Here is a 13,028-nt window from a genome sequence, read left to right as displayed (position 1 = left end):
GAATCAAGGAGAAATCAGTGGGATTAGATGCTTGGATGTAAACTCTATAAATTGAGGCATTGGCCTAATGAGAATTTGCTAGTTTTTGATTATCCATGCCTACATTAAGCTATTTGCTAATTACTCACACTAATTATGTCTTAATTATTTACTAATCACTTTGTTAATTACATCTTAATTACTCACTAATTACGTCTTAATTATTTGCTAATCACTTTGTTAATGATGTTGATTCTAGTATTTGATCCACCATAGCTCATCACATTGCTGTAATTTCAACATAAACCTAGGCAGCACTGGCCACCATAGCATCCACATTGCTTAACAAATCAATAATTGTACATATCATAAAGTGTCTTAGTAAATTTTTCATCCTAGCTCCTAATGTAGACTTCTACAGGTGCACCTTGGCACTTACTAACATACATAGGCATTGATATGTGAACCCAAGCACTCACCCTTCGCTTTGTATTTTCAAACTAGGCTTTTTTTTACAAATATGCTAGTGCTCTCTTTGGGACTGCATTTGGCTCTTGTTATGGAGATAGTTTTCCACAGATGCTGCAAACAGCCAACCATGAATGGAAACCTTATTATGCTTCCACATGATGGGCTGGTCCTATTTCCGAGTGGTATTCTGGCTAATATGATTTTATTGCTTGCAAAGGATTGTAGCTCAAATCAGAACTTTGCATGCTGACTCCTACACAACTTACACCATGTAAACCCGACCACTTATTACAAGTAAACGTAGGCATAAAACTATGCAATAACGACCATAAGATAGCATGTTTAATAACCTTAGGCAACCCTTGGAGGCATGGAGACAAGCCCTAAGTCAATTACAAACATGCAGGTGTTACAAGCTTGGGCACATATAGGTAAACCTGGGCACACACAGACATGTAAACCTAGGCACACACAGGTAAACCCATACATGTAAACCTAGGCACACCCGGGCTCAAGTAAAAAAGAGCACCTCTCTAGAGAGGTGGTAACATGTATGAAATAACTGTGTAGTTTCTTTTAAATAAAGGCATGTATAAATAAACCTAGGCAGACGTAGGGAACCAAATACTTACTTTGCTTTTGTGGTCCGTTGTCTCTACGGAATGCCCTGTGCTTTTCCTACTACCCATGTCACCCTTGATCTTTGAAAGAGTGGTAGAGACCTTCACCTTTTTGCGATTATCCTTCTTGTCAATACACTAACTTGTCATTCCCGGTAGTAGTCCTTCGTCGATGTAGGGTCCTTCGTTGTTGCAGCTCTAGTCTTGGAAGTAGTAGAGCCCTTTCCCTTGCTACCCTTTGTCGGCATAGACTCCCCCACCTACACCCCCCGACATGGTCAACCTCCTTCCCACAGGTGGTAGACACCTTTCCCTTGCGATGGGCAGTAGAGTCCTTTCCCTTGACATCGGTGTGGACTTCCCCAACTGCACCCCTCAGCCATGGTCAACCTCCCTGAGGGCTTTCCCTTGCCCCCCTTTTCTAATGTAGGCTTCCCCACTTGCACTCCCCCACTCCTTCCTGTGCGAGCGATAGACAACTTTCCCTTGCCACCCTTTTCCTTCCCCACCTACAACCCCCACGAGGGTGGTGAACCTCTTTACCCTGGGCAGTAGCATCATTTCCCTTGACAGCCTTGGTTGGTGTAGACATCGCCACCTGCAGCCCTCTAAATATAAAAAAGGCACTACACCCTGTCATAAATACAAATAAACGTAAACCTGGGTAGCAACACCCACAATCATACATGACATTTACCATGCTTGCAGAGTCACCCGTCTAGGCCATGGCCTTTGCTTTTCTCTTTCCTTTACTGACAGGTTGCTTGTATTCAGGTGGCTCTTGCTGTGATCCCACCCCTTCTTCTAGTGTATACTTCCCCACTTGCACCCCCTCGTCATCATTAGCCTCCTTCCCTTAGGAAGGAGAGTCCCCCTTGATACCCTTTGCGGGTGTAGACATTGCCACCTGCACCCCCCCAAAACACGCAGCCAACCTTGTCATAAAATACAGGTTGACTAATGACATAGGCTTAGGGCAATCGCATACCAAACACATACCTTGCTTTTAGCTCGTGCATTCGCCTTCCACGTGGCCTCCTCTTTGCTTCTTCCTCCGCATTGAGATTGCTTGCGAGGAGGTGGCTACTACAATCCCTCTGCTCTTTCTCAGGCGGCTATGTATAGCCCCCTCATGCGTTTTTTCTCTTGGGTGTTCAGACATGCTGCACACATAGGTAAGCACACCTATACGGCTCTGCAGACCCTCCCTAAACCCTGCACAAAGAGTGAAGAAAAGATTACCTAAACCCTAACGCGCACACATCCAAGGAGCGCTCACAGTGGGGAAGTCCTCATGCACGGTAGTCCTGCCACCACAGAGTTGCGAAAAGATTACCATGGCCAAGTCTCTCGCAAATGTGGGAGGCGGGTCGCCATGTGCTTGACCTGCTAGCATGCATGACCATGATGATGAGGTGACATGCATCCGTACCTGAGACATGGCACTCGCTCCTTGCCCGGGTTTACCTTTTTTATAAACCTAGGCCAAATGCCACGTGGAGGGTCGTGATCGCCCCTTTCATCGTGCCCCCATTGATCCCTTCATCTCACACATTAAATGCGATGTGGAGATAGTCCTCAAGGTGGACGTGCGACATCTCCCTTAACTTTGTCCTTGTTTTGTTGTATCAGATTTGTTGTACCAGATTCGTGCTATTTCAATGCTGGCAGCCTAGCAGAATACGCGACCTCTTCGAGCGGGGTCTTCCGCCCACGTACGCAACAAATGTGAAAGGGTCCTTAAGACCGTCATGCTTTGTGATGCGTTGGCTAACCTGCTACCCCAGCCTTCCAACCCTATAGCCATGGCAGCTATGCCTCCATCGTAACACCAGCAACAGGACGAGGACGACAAGAGGAGAACCTATCGAGGTAAGATCGACCCATCTTTCTATCGTACAATTTACCCTCTAATTTCTCTGTTTTTTCTGCTTTTCCAATTCAATCCTCTTTTGTTTACCATCTGCATTTTGTGATTTTCAATCCATATCTTGCCCTTCAGTTCATGTTTTCTCTGCATTTTTATTTGCCCAATACATTTTTGCTATGAAGGGTTTGATTGCTATAGCTGAAAATTTGCGTCTCTGCAGGTTTCTACTGCAAGATTTCTCCATTGCGAGAGAGAGAGAGAGAGAGAGAGAGAGAGGGAGCACAGGATGTCGTCTGGCAAGGATGGGAAAGAGGGCAAGGAGGCCGCTATAGCCAAAGGCGCAGGCATAGTGGTGGCCGCTGGGGTAGCCTGGGGCATCTTCCGATTCGTGAAGGCCAGAAAGGAAGAGGATGCTGTCATTCAAGAGTACTACGGAGATCGCGAGGACTTTACAATCCTTGGCGGAGACAAAAAAGAGGAAGAAATCGATGATGTTCATGGAGAAGAAGAAGAAGCAGTAGTTGTGAAGATCCCTCCTCCTGCTCCCGTTATCGCTCCGGAATTCGAAGAGCTCAAGACCGTGTGTATCCTCTCTCTCTCTCTCTCTCTCTCTCTCTCTCTCTCTCTCGGCTTGGCTTTGGAAATCTCTCTGGTTTCCTAGGAAAACCCTGGAAAACGCTACTCTTTTGTAAAACCCTAACTTTGCACGTATTTATCCATACCCCTTTGTATAACCCTAGCTTTATACATTGCCGTGGAAACCCTGACTGAAACCGTAGTTCGAAACATTTCTGCTGATACACATACCAAAACCTGCAGAACTTTCATGGAAACTGAACGGCAACACTGATTCTGCTCATTGCTGTGGAGCCCATGTCAAAACCTTATGCAGACGTCCTAATAAAAAAAATATCATCTACTGTAGTCCTCTTGGTGCCTTGATCTTGGTACACTGGCCGTTTTTTTTTTTTTTTGCAAAATCTCTCCGAATGTCTTATCAAAACCCTATTTTGTTTTCTGCAGGAGGAGAGCAAAGTGATGATAGAAGAATCTAGAGAGCTTGAGGTTGATGAGAAGCCATGGTTTCTCTCCTTCTTCCAGCCTCAGAAGAAGAAAGAGAGCAAACCCAAGCTCAAAGAGAGCGAGAGCTTTGAAGTCAGAGAACCCAAACTCAAAGAGAGCGAGAGCCATGAAATCAAAAGGGGGGATACTCTCTGGGCTATCTCAGGAAAATATGGGGTGAGTTGTACTGTGCTTTTTACCCCCTTTCAGTTATTTGTGGTAGTTTTATGCTGCATTAACCTGTATGTCAAGCACGCGAAGCATAATTTATGAAGGCACATATAAATATATACATACATACACATTACATGTAGCCACCTGTTAGCCCAGGCTAAGGGGGCTCACAGGTGCAGGCCATAGTTGCAGAGTGGAGGGAGAGAAATGTGAACTGTAGAGAGACAGAACTGGAAATGCTCTAGAGAGACCACGACTATTCAAATGAAGTACAAGGCCTTTGCATATATAGCCCTTTAAGTATACCAAGCTCATACAGGCTCCGATATATCCCAACACCACCTACCCACCTAGCTACCTGCATATATTAGTTTCATAAATGCCAACACACAGGTGATCATAGCAGCACGTATGCACGTATGTGTGTATCTGTGGGGGTGTACATATATACATACCCATATATATGTGCATGTGTGTGTCTGAACGCAGCCGAGCACAATAAGCATACTTAACAAACTGTTGGACAAGGTGGTGTGTGACTATTGTGCATTCCAATCCTTTTCTTTTCTATGCAATACTTCACGTGCAGCATCAGTATGCATACTCAGCATGCTAGCATCGGCCTATGTCATAATTGGAGCATCAATATTTGTCTGAACATAGGTTTATTTCATAATAAGGTGATGTGTTAGCTCGTTTGGCGTATCAATCTGTGTGCTAAGCATGCTTAGCATAGATTTATCTTACATCAGGGTAAGGTAATAACTCATTCACAGCATCAATCTGTGTGCTAAGGTTGCTTAGCATGGGTTTATCTGATATTAGGGTTATATACTAGCTCATTCGCAGTATTAACGTGCATGCATAGTTTAGCATAAATGTGTGTGCTATAAGCATGCTTATCATATGTTTATCTTCAAACTGGTACGGTAGGAAAGTACTTGACTGCACTGATCTTGCCATGTGTCAGTCTAAGCTAACAATTGAGCTCTTCATGACAATCATACTTTTCTCCCCTTTTCTACATACCTCATTCTAGCATGTACTTTGTAATGCAGGTATCTTTGGAGTCTCTGAAAGCTGCGAATGGCTTACAAGGGGATAATATCTATGCAGGGGATAAGATTGTTATACCTCCAAAATGATGGACATGCCATGCAGGCTGTAGAGTCCTTTCGTTGACTGAGTGGATGCTCTACTGCGTTGCAAGATGTGGATTGTATCATTATTTCTGTTTTTGTATAATAAGTTGTTGACTCATATGTGTAGCCCTCCTCCGAGAGTGGCCAGCCAATGAGGGAGCTTCCCCTTCTTTTTGCATTGTAGCTTGACGTCCTCAGAGGGTTGTGGTTGACCTCTTTTGAGGGTTGTAGTTTCATACGATTTTTTTTTTCAACTATTAGAAGGATCTATTTTGGGTGGAGAAAAGAAGTTGTTGTCTCATGTTGTCTCATATATGTTGGATGTAATAAAAGGATTTGAGGAGTTGTGCATGTTTATGTTTTGGTTGATGATAACATTTTATTTGATGATACGCTTTCCTGTTGGGATACGTGGAGTTCTTCTGGACTTATGAATGTATGCACTTTTGATTGTGTTTTACGCTCATCTCCTGTGTAAGTAGACCTTTTTTATGGCCTATTCAAGGGCACTTTGATGGCCATCTTGCATTTTGGAAGGCTTACAAAGAAGAGGACTGATGAGCATTTGGAAGGTTTACAAAGTAGAAGACCATTTTTATGGTCTATGCAAGGACACTTTGATGGCCATCTTGCATTTTGGAAGGTTTACAAAGAAGAGTACTGAGAAGCATTTTGGAAGGTTTACAAAGAAGAGTACTGAGAAGCATTTTGGAAGGTTTAAACAAAACAGTAGTGAATACATACATGCATAATGTTCAGAGAGGTGAAAGAAGTAAAGGTAAAGGGTGATGAGATGATTAGGGGGCTTATCATCACCACGTATAGAAGGGTGCACAAGGCAAAAAATGACACTGTTACTACTAGATTGATAACTTGATGAGTTGTTGTCGTTGTAAGACCCAAGGTAACCAAGGAAGTACTAACATCACCAAAGGGCTCAGCCAAAGGGAAAGAGAAGCTGGAGCATGACCAAGAGTCAAGAGGTTCAATCGAGCAGGAGTTATGCAGATAACATTCCCTCTACTTACACCTCACACAAAGCAGCACCAATCATGTTGCTGGAAACCATTGAGTTCAAGGAAGAAGAGCCATTGGAATGCCCAACAACAAGCAACCAATCTTTGCACTCATCACTACCATTGCGTGAATTAAATCTACACAAAGAAGGTGAACACAAAAGGGATGAGGCTATGTCGATGAGAGCGGTCCAAGAGAGTCCAAAAAAGAGTAGTGTTGGGACAATTGAAGAAAGTAGTGAAAAGTAGACAGTATCTGTAAAGGGTACCATGTGTTAAGAGTAGTCTTGGTGCTTAGAGTTCATGCTTCTCTCTTGATTTTTCTCAAAATCAGAGTGAGAATAAAAAATGTTGAGGAAAGTAGGAAAAAGAGCCAAGGAAAGGAGGAGTGTGGGAGCTATAATGAAAGCAACACATCAAAGGAAGTGGATGTGTTGGCTTTACTTTGGGCTCCATGCGTCTCTCTTGGATGTGGATCAGGTGCAAAGATGTCCCAAGTCTCAAACATATCATTGGTAGAGGCAAGAAGAGCTTCTTCTTGGGTGGATTGGGGAACGTGGATAGGAGGTTGAGGTTGTGCTATGAGCATGCATATACAATGGACCTTGTAGGATGTGTGTGCTAGCAATGTGACAATATCAATACTCCCCTCTTTTTCCTTGGCCACATTATCCAACCCCATGGATTCTTGCAAGAGCTTTGGAGCTCAGTTGGGTGGAGGCTTTGGTCCAATTTGTTGGTTGGTTGGAAAGCAACTTGGTGAAGATGGAGAGGGACACCTATTGTGGTAGCCTTGGGCCTTCTCGCGAGTGAGAAAAGTGAGCACACAGGCTAGTGGCACGCATATGTCATCGAATTAAGCCCCATTGGAATGGAGGCCGTCGTTGGCAAACCTCAGTCATGGCTCTTTTCCCACTGTGGAAGTTGGATGCATGGGTAGATGTAGGGGCTTAGTGGATGAGATCCTTAGTGAGCGGGATTCAACGAAGTAACCCATCCAGCATCTCAACCTCTCTTGAATTGTATGTATTGTGGTAGGAGTAAATGTAATGGAGATTGGAAATAGAAGGTTGTGAGGCCGACCTTGTCAAGGAAAGGGGACTACTTCAGGTAAATGGAATATGGCATGGCATTCGAACGATGGCAGGTAGGTGACCCTAAAGAGGTTGCCGAGGGGGTTTTTCACTTGAGCATGGAGTAGGAAACCTTGGACAGTGGAAAGCATTTCAAGGTTGAGAGAGGAGTCGTGCCAAATGGTGAGGGACATTTCGGCACATGAATCTGAAAGATCGAGAGGCCACTTTCTAGGCTCCTAACGAACGGGTGACGAAGTGGATGTGGGGACATCTACACATGAGGTGTGCAGGAAGGTTTCTTGTGGAGCAATGGATTAAGTCCTCAATTCTTTTGGTAAGTGTACAATCGTTATATAGGCAGTGTCATGTTAGTGCCAGGTGGATGTGATGTGGCCTGGTGAGATGGCATGTTGGAAAAGGTTTTAAACTACCGCCTGGTGAGATGGCGTGTTTGAAAGGGTTTTAAACTATCTCGGAAGAGGCTTTTATAATTTTTGTACTAGCAAACAAAACTAGCTATACCAACTCTACCATCTGTGGGGAGAACTCTACCCACTTAGGGGATCCAAAATAAGTAATAAAAGGAGGATGAAGTGTTTACCTCCACTTACCAGTTTGTTTGGAAGACGTGGACATTGGTGTTGCATTGATCGTCACTTGCCGTAATGCTTGTAGTTTTCGGATGCGGTCTTCGTTGGTGGCTTCTTGTTGCATTGTTTCTAGCTTTATGGGGTGGGATGTCGGGGGCTCAGTCTTGTTATTGGGGAGCTTGTAGCTTTGCCATGTTGCGGGTGGTGCTTTGAATGAGTTGGCGTGTTGTTGGAGAAACGATGGGTGGCTTAGTGTGGTCAATGGTGTTGTTGGTGATTGAGGCTTGGGAGAGGTCGGGGCTTATGTTTGTGAAGAGAATGGGGAGGTTGGTCTCTTTTGGGTCCTACACAAGCTTGAGCCTTGGCCTACTTCACAATGATTGTTACATTATGAATGTGGTGTTATTAAACAATTGTGCACTTGCTTGAAGGATAGCTTCATGAAAGAGTATGCATAGAGAATCTCTCCTCCTCCCGATCTCTCTCAATCCCTATTTTCTTTCTTGCAACCTTCCTTGTTGTCCTCTCTCACACCACACAAATCAAGGAGCTACGCATGTGCTTACCATGTTGACGTCTTGATAGATTCCATCAGTACCCTACCCAATAAAAGGTGCAAGGTTTATGTGCAAAATGCTATAGAAGAAGGTCATTATCTCATGAGTATGAGCAATCATTATCCTTGAGAGTTAAGAAAATCTCTCTCTCTCTCTCTCTCTCTCTCTCTCTCTCTCTCTCTCTCTCTCTTCCTTTTCGTACATAAAAGAAGATAAGAACCTCATGAGTCATGCCTTTGTAGGCAGAGAGCCAAATCTTTGGAAAGACCCCATGATATGATCATTCGCTATGGTTGGTATTTATACAAGAAGAGCTGGAGGCATTCAAGGAAAATCATATCCATGTGATTGGGCACCGTGGCTCCCATCCCACCTCCATGTACATTGTTGGTACTGCAATTACCTACCCATGGATCCGTGAAACCACAAACACCTTTTGGATTTGCAAGGCTTCAAGTAGGGCAATCAAATTAGTCACAAGGACATAATCGTTGAATGCATGACATCCATACTCATGGGCAAAAACCCAAGCTCCTATAAACACACTATCACATGAATTAGAGAAAATCGTAGACTTTAAAAGCATTAACCTTACATAAATAAAATCAATTAAACAAGAGAACTTGAAAAATTATAAGAAATAGATCACCATAGACACAAGATTGGGTTGAATCTCCCTTGGATGAGTGTGGCCCATTGTACCACTCACCCATATTTATATATATTAAGGTTTGCTTTTTAAAAAGATAACTCCAAAAATAAAGCATAAATACTTTCTAGTTTTGGAGCGTAAAAGGTCCTTAAAAAATATAGCAAGCTACAAATATGAAGTCTTGGGCTCACCAAAAGTATCAATACTAATTGGTATGTACAACGATTTGAGGCCTTAGCCTTACAAAAATATTAATGCCAAAATATAAAACCATAATAGGTATTCACATGTCTTCCAAAATGTCTCATCGTGGTTCAACAAATTTCCACCCATGAGCCACCACTTAATCATTGCTTACATCCAAAATAATATTAGTTAACACACCTAGCTGATTAAACACATTAATCCTGACTATATCATACTAGTGCACATAGCTGATCAAACACATTAATTTTGAAAAATGATGTAAATAAAAGGCACAAAAATTATCTCTGAATTATCCCTGATAAAATAATGGATATCCCTATAGAGGTTATGACTAACATTCCCTTTTGCTTGGGTTGAAATTGATCTCAGAGATTTTTGTAAAAATGGGGAAAAAAATTATGGTATGCATTTAGCATCTTCAATAGGATGATTCTTGAAAGTCACAAGATACTTAACATGATGGTCTCATGGTTTATGATAGACACAAGTACAAGATGTTCTTATTCATCTACGAATTCAGGTGGTTCTTCTAATACCTTTTGTATCATTGGTGTGCCTGCCAAACTTACAAAAATAAACAAACTTTTTAAATTTGTTAGCATGAGACAAGTAAGAATCAACAACTTCAAGTGTCAAAAGCCCATAAGTGGTCTTGGAAGCGTTGAGAAAGAGATGTTGAAGAAGCCTTTGTTAATAAATTTTCCCTTGAAACCCTTGATGGAATCTCCAAATGTAACCTTTGAAATTCCTCTTACTTGTAGCCCTTGATGCTTAATTTGCTAGAGGCCCTGCAGTTTGGATTTGCTAGAGGCCCTGCGCTTTGGATTTGCTAGAGGCCCTGCGCTTTAGTGGTACCCATTTTTAAAAAGCTTTTTAAGGTATAAAATTTTAAAGCTTTTATAGCGTTTATGAGGCTTGTCTAATAATCCACCACTCAATCATCATCTACATCTAAAATAATATTAGTTAGCGCGCACAACCAATTACTAACTATATCATACAAATGCACACAGTTGATTAAACACATTAATCCGAGAAAATGATATAAATAAAAGGCACTTAAAATATCTTCGAAATATCCTCGATCAAGAGGTTATGACTAACACCGATCTTTGGATTTTAGCGAGAATCGGATGCACGTATTCAACAATCGATGTATTCCCTAGTCAGGAAACCAAGTACATGGAATTGTTGCATAAACCTTCGCCTTCCATCATGATGATGAGAGTTGGGATTGTTGTTAAAATGTCAGAAACCAAGTTAACAACAAACTCTGATGGGACAGAGCATCACCAAGACGGAAGCGCATAAGAAGATGGTTAAGGTGAAAGTACTACCAGGCTAGACATAAAAACATGTTACGAAGCTAGTGCAAATGCACAATGGACTAAGATACGTCTAAGCTACAAAAGTGCACAAAGAATTATAAAAAAATGGGGCAAAGAATTAGAAAGTATTACTATGCTTGGTAAGGCATGAGAGGAACCCCCATGCCTCAGAAAGAGTTCAACCCCGACTTTATAAATCAGAAAGGCATAAAAGAAACAAAGCCTTGGTAGAGAAAGAGCGAGAATCCAAGAGGATATTGGCCCAAACTGATGCCAAAGAAGATGGTATAATGAACTTCTGGCCAGATCTAGAACATTATAATGTAAGTAGGAATCTCATATGATGGATATGATGAAGTCAAAGAGGTGGACTAAGATGAACCTGGGGAGGATCCCAAACCACTTCTCATTACTAAAGGACCTAACTCTTGAAGAAGAAAGGGGATTGGTTGAGTAGTTAAAAGAATTTAAGGACTGCTTTGCCTGGAAGTACATGGATATAAAGGGAGTATTGTCGCTCTAGAAGTGGTACATCAAACTTTCTATCATTGAGGGATCAAGACCAGCCAGGCAAAGACTTTATCAGACAAACCCTAAGTATTTCGTTATTGTGTGCAAGAGGAGATTAACAAACTTATTGCTACGGGATTCATCTATGAAATCAAGTACACTGATTGGGTATGGGTATGGGTATCACTTATTATCATTGTGCTGAATAAAAAAGAAAATCTAGGAGTATGTGTAAACCTAAAAAAAAGCTACATGCGATGCGCTTGCTTTGAATCCATCTAATTCCAACTAAACCTGGCACTACCCATTGTCGTATAATGAATATATGCTAGAAAGAGTAGCTAGCAAAGAAGCTTATATCTTCTTGGATGTATTCTCTAGATATAACAAAGTGTCTACTACTATCACACTGAAGGATGAGAACAAAAGCACATTTACAACAATGGGAGACACATTTGCTTGATGAGTTACGCCCTTTGGATTAATGTTAAAATATGCAAGTGAATGGGTGTGTGCGGGAACAATCCCTTAGCAAGAGATTGTAAAAGGGAGTCTGTAATTAAGTGGGTAGTAGTGAAAAGGTGAGAGGAATCTACTGATGAGAGAATCAAGGGTAGCATGAGTGAATATAGGGGTGTGGAAAGATTCTAGGAAAAGGTTCCCCCAGATGTAGGGGAGGTGGCACAAATCAAGGAGAAATCAGTGGGATTAGATGCTTGGCATCTTGTGGATGTAAAACCTATAAATTGAGGCATTGGCCTAATGAGAAATCATTGGTTTTTGAGTATCCATGCCTACAACGAGCTAAAGATGGATGGGATGAACTTAACAAATTATTTTGCACTCAAGCAAAGAATTCAAAGATAAATATGTTAATGCAATTCTACAAACTTGACATGAAGGAAAGTGAACCTCTAACCACACACTTGAACAAATACAAAAGCATAAAGCAACAATTGGTAGCCATTGGGAAGAAAGTAGAAGATGACGAGGCACTAGCAGTGCTTCTGAAGAGTGTGGACAAGGGAGAGTATGAGAACATTGTGGAAACCTTAAAGAATGTACCAGATTTGAAGCTGCATGATAGAAGGAGCTCTATTAGAGGAAGAGAACAAGATCAAAGAGAAGAAAGGGTTGGACCCAACAACTGGAGAGGAGAAATCATTCTACACCCAAGGAGGCCTTGCACGAGGACGAGGAAAGGACGAGGGAGGAGGAAGGACCTTCACTTTCCACAACTGTGGGAAGCCAGGACATATGGCTATACAGCAAACCAAACAAAGAAGGATCGACATTGGCAAACTTCATGGAGACTCCTAATGTAGACGAGTCATAACATCTTTTCTGAGAGAGAAACAAAGAGAAAACCCCACCATAGCCCACTCTTGCTTGCATTTCAACAATTAACCAATGCCTATGCAATGTTCTCACGGGGCTAATGTGCATAGCTTTCAAAGACTATCTACAAAAGTGTTTGCAAATATTTTTAAAGGCACATTTTCTTACTGAGTTATGCCCTTTAGATTAACCAATTCTTTTCCAACATTCTAGTGGCTAATGTGCATTTGCTTTTATCGAGTTATGCCCTTTGGATTAACCAATGCTTCTATAACATTCTAGCGGCATTATGCCTAGTATGGACTAGATACTACGACATCCCCACTAATGTCATCAGTGCCCAATAGTGGGTGTAGAACTCTGTATCAAGATATGCTCTCACACACACACTCCACACACACACACACACACACACGAGTAAATATTCACACAAAGC

General features: G+C 42.0%; 1 protein-coding gene across 1 annotated transcript; it reads left to right on the top strand.

Moving 5' to 3' along the window:
* The first annotated feature begins 2,761 nt into the window (after window positions 1–2,761).
* LOC147610085 (uncharacterized) lies at window positions 2,762–5,667 on the top strand. The gene is made up of 4 exons (XM_086787104.1): window positions 2,762–2,942; window positions 3,161–3,520; window positions 3,964–4,179; window positions 5,235–5,667. The coding sequence occupies exons 2-4, from the start codon at window positions 3,227–3,229 to the stop codon at window positions 5,319–5,321; spliced, it is 597 nt and encodes a 198-aa protein (XP_086643230.1). The 5' UTR covers window positions 2,762–2,942; window positions 3,161–3,226; the 3' UTR covers window positions 5,322–5,667.
* The last annotated feature ends 7,361 nt before the right edge of the window (window positions 5,668–13,028 follow it).

This window comes from Cibotium barometz, chromosome 50 (assembly GCF_041138505.1).
Source record: "Cibotium barometz isolate CiBa-2024 chromosome 50, ASM4113850v1, whole genome shotgun sequence".
NCBI lineage: Eukaryota > Viridiplantae > Streptophyta > Polypodiopsida > Cyatheales > Cibotiaceae > Cibotium > Cibotium barometz.
This window is presented reverse-complemented; position numbering and strand designations above follow the sequence as displayed.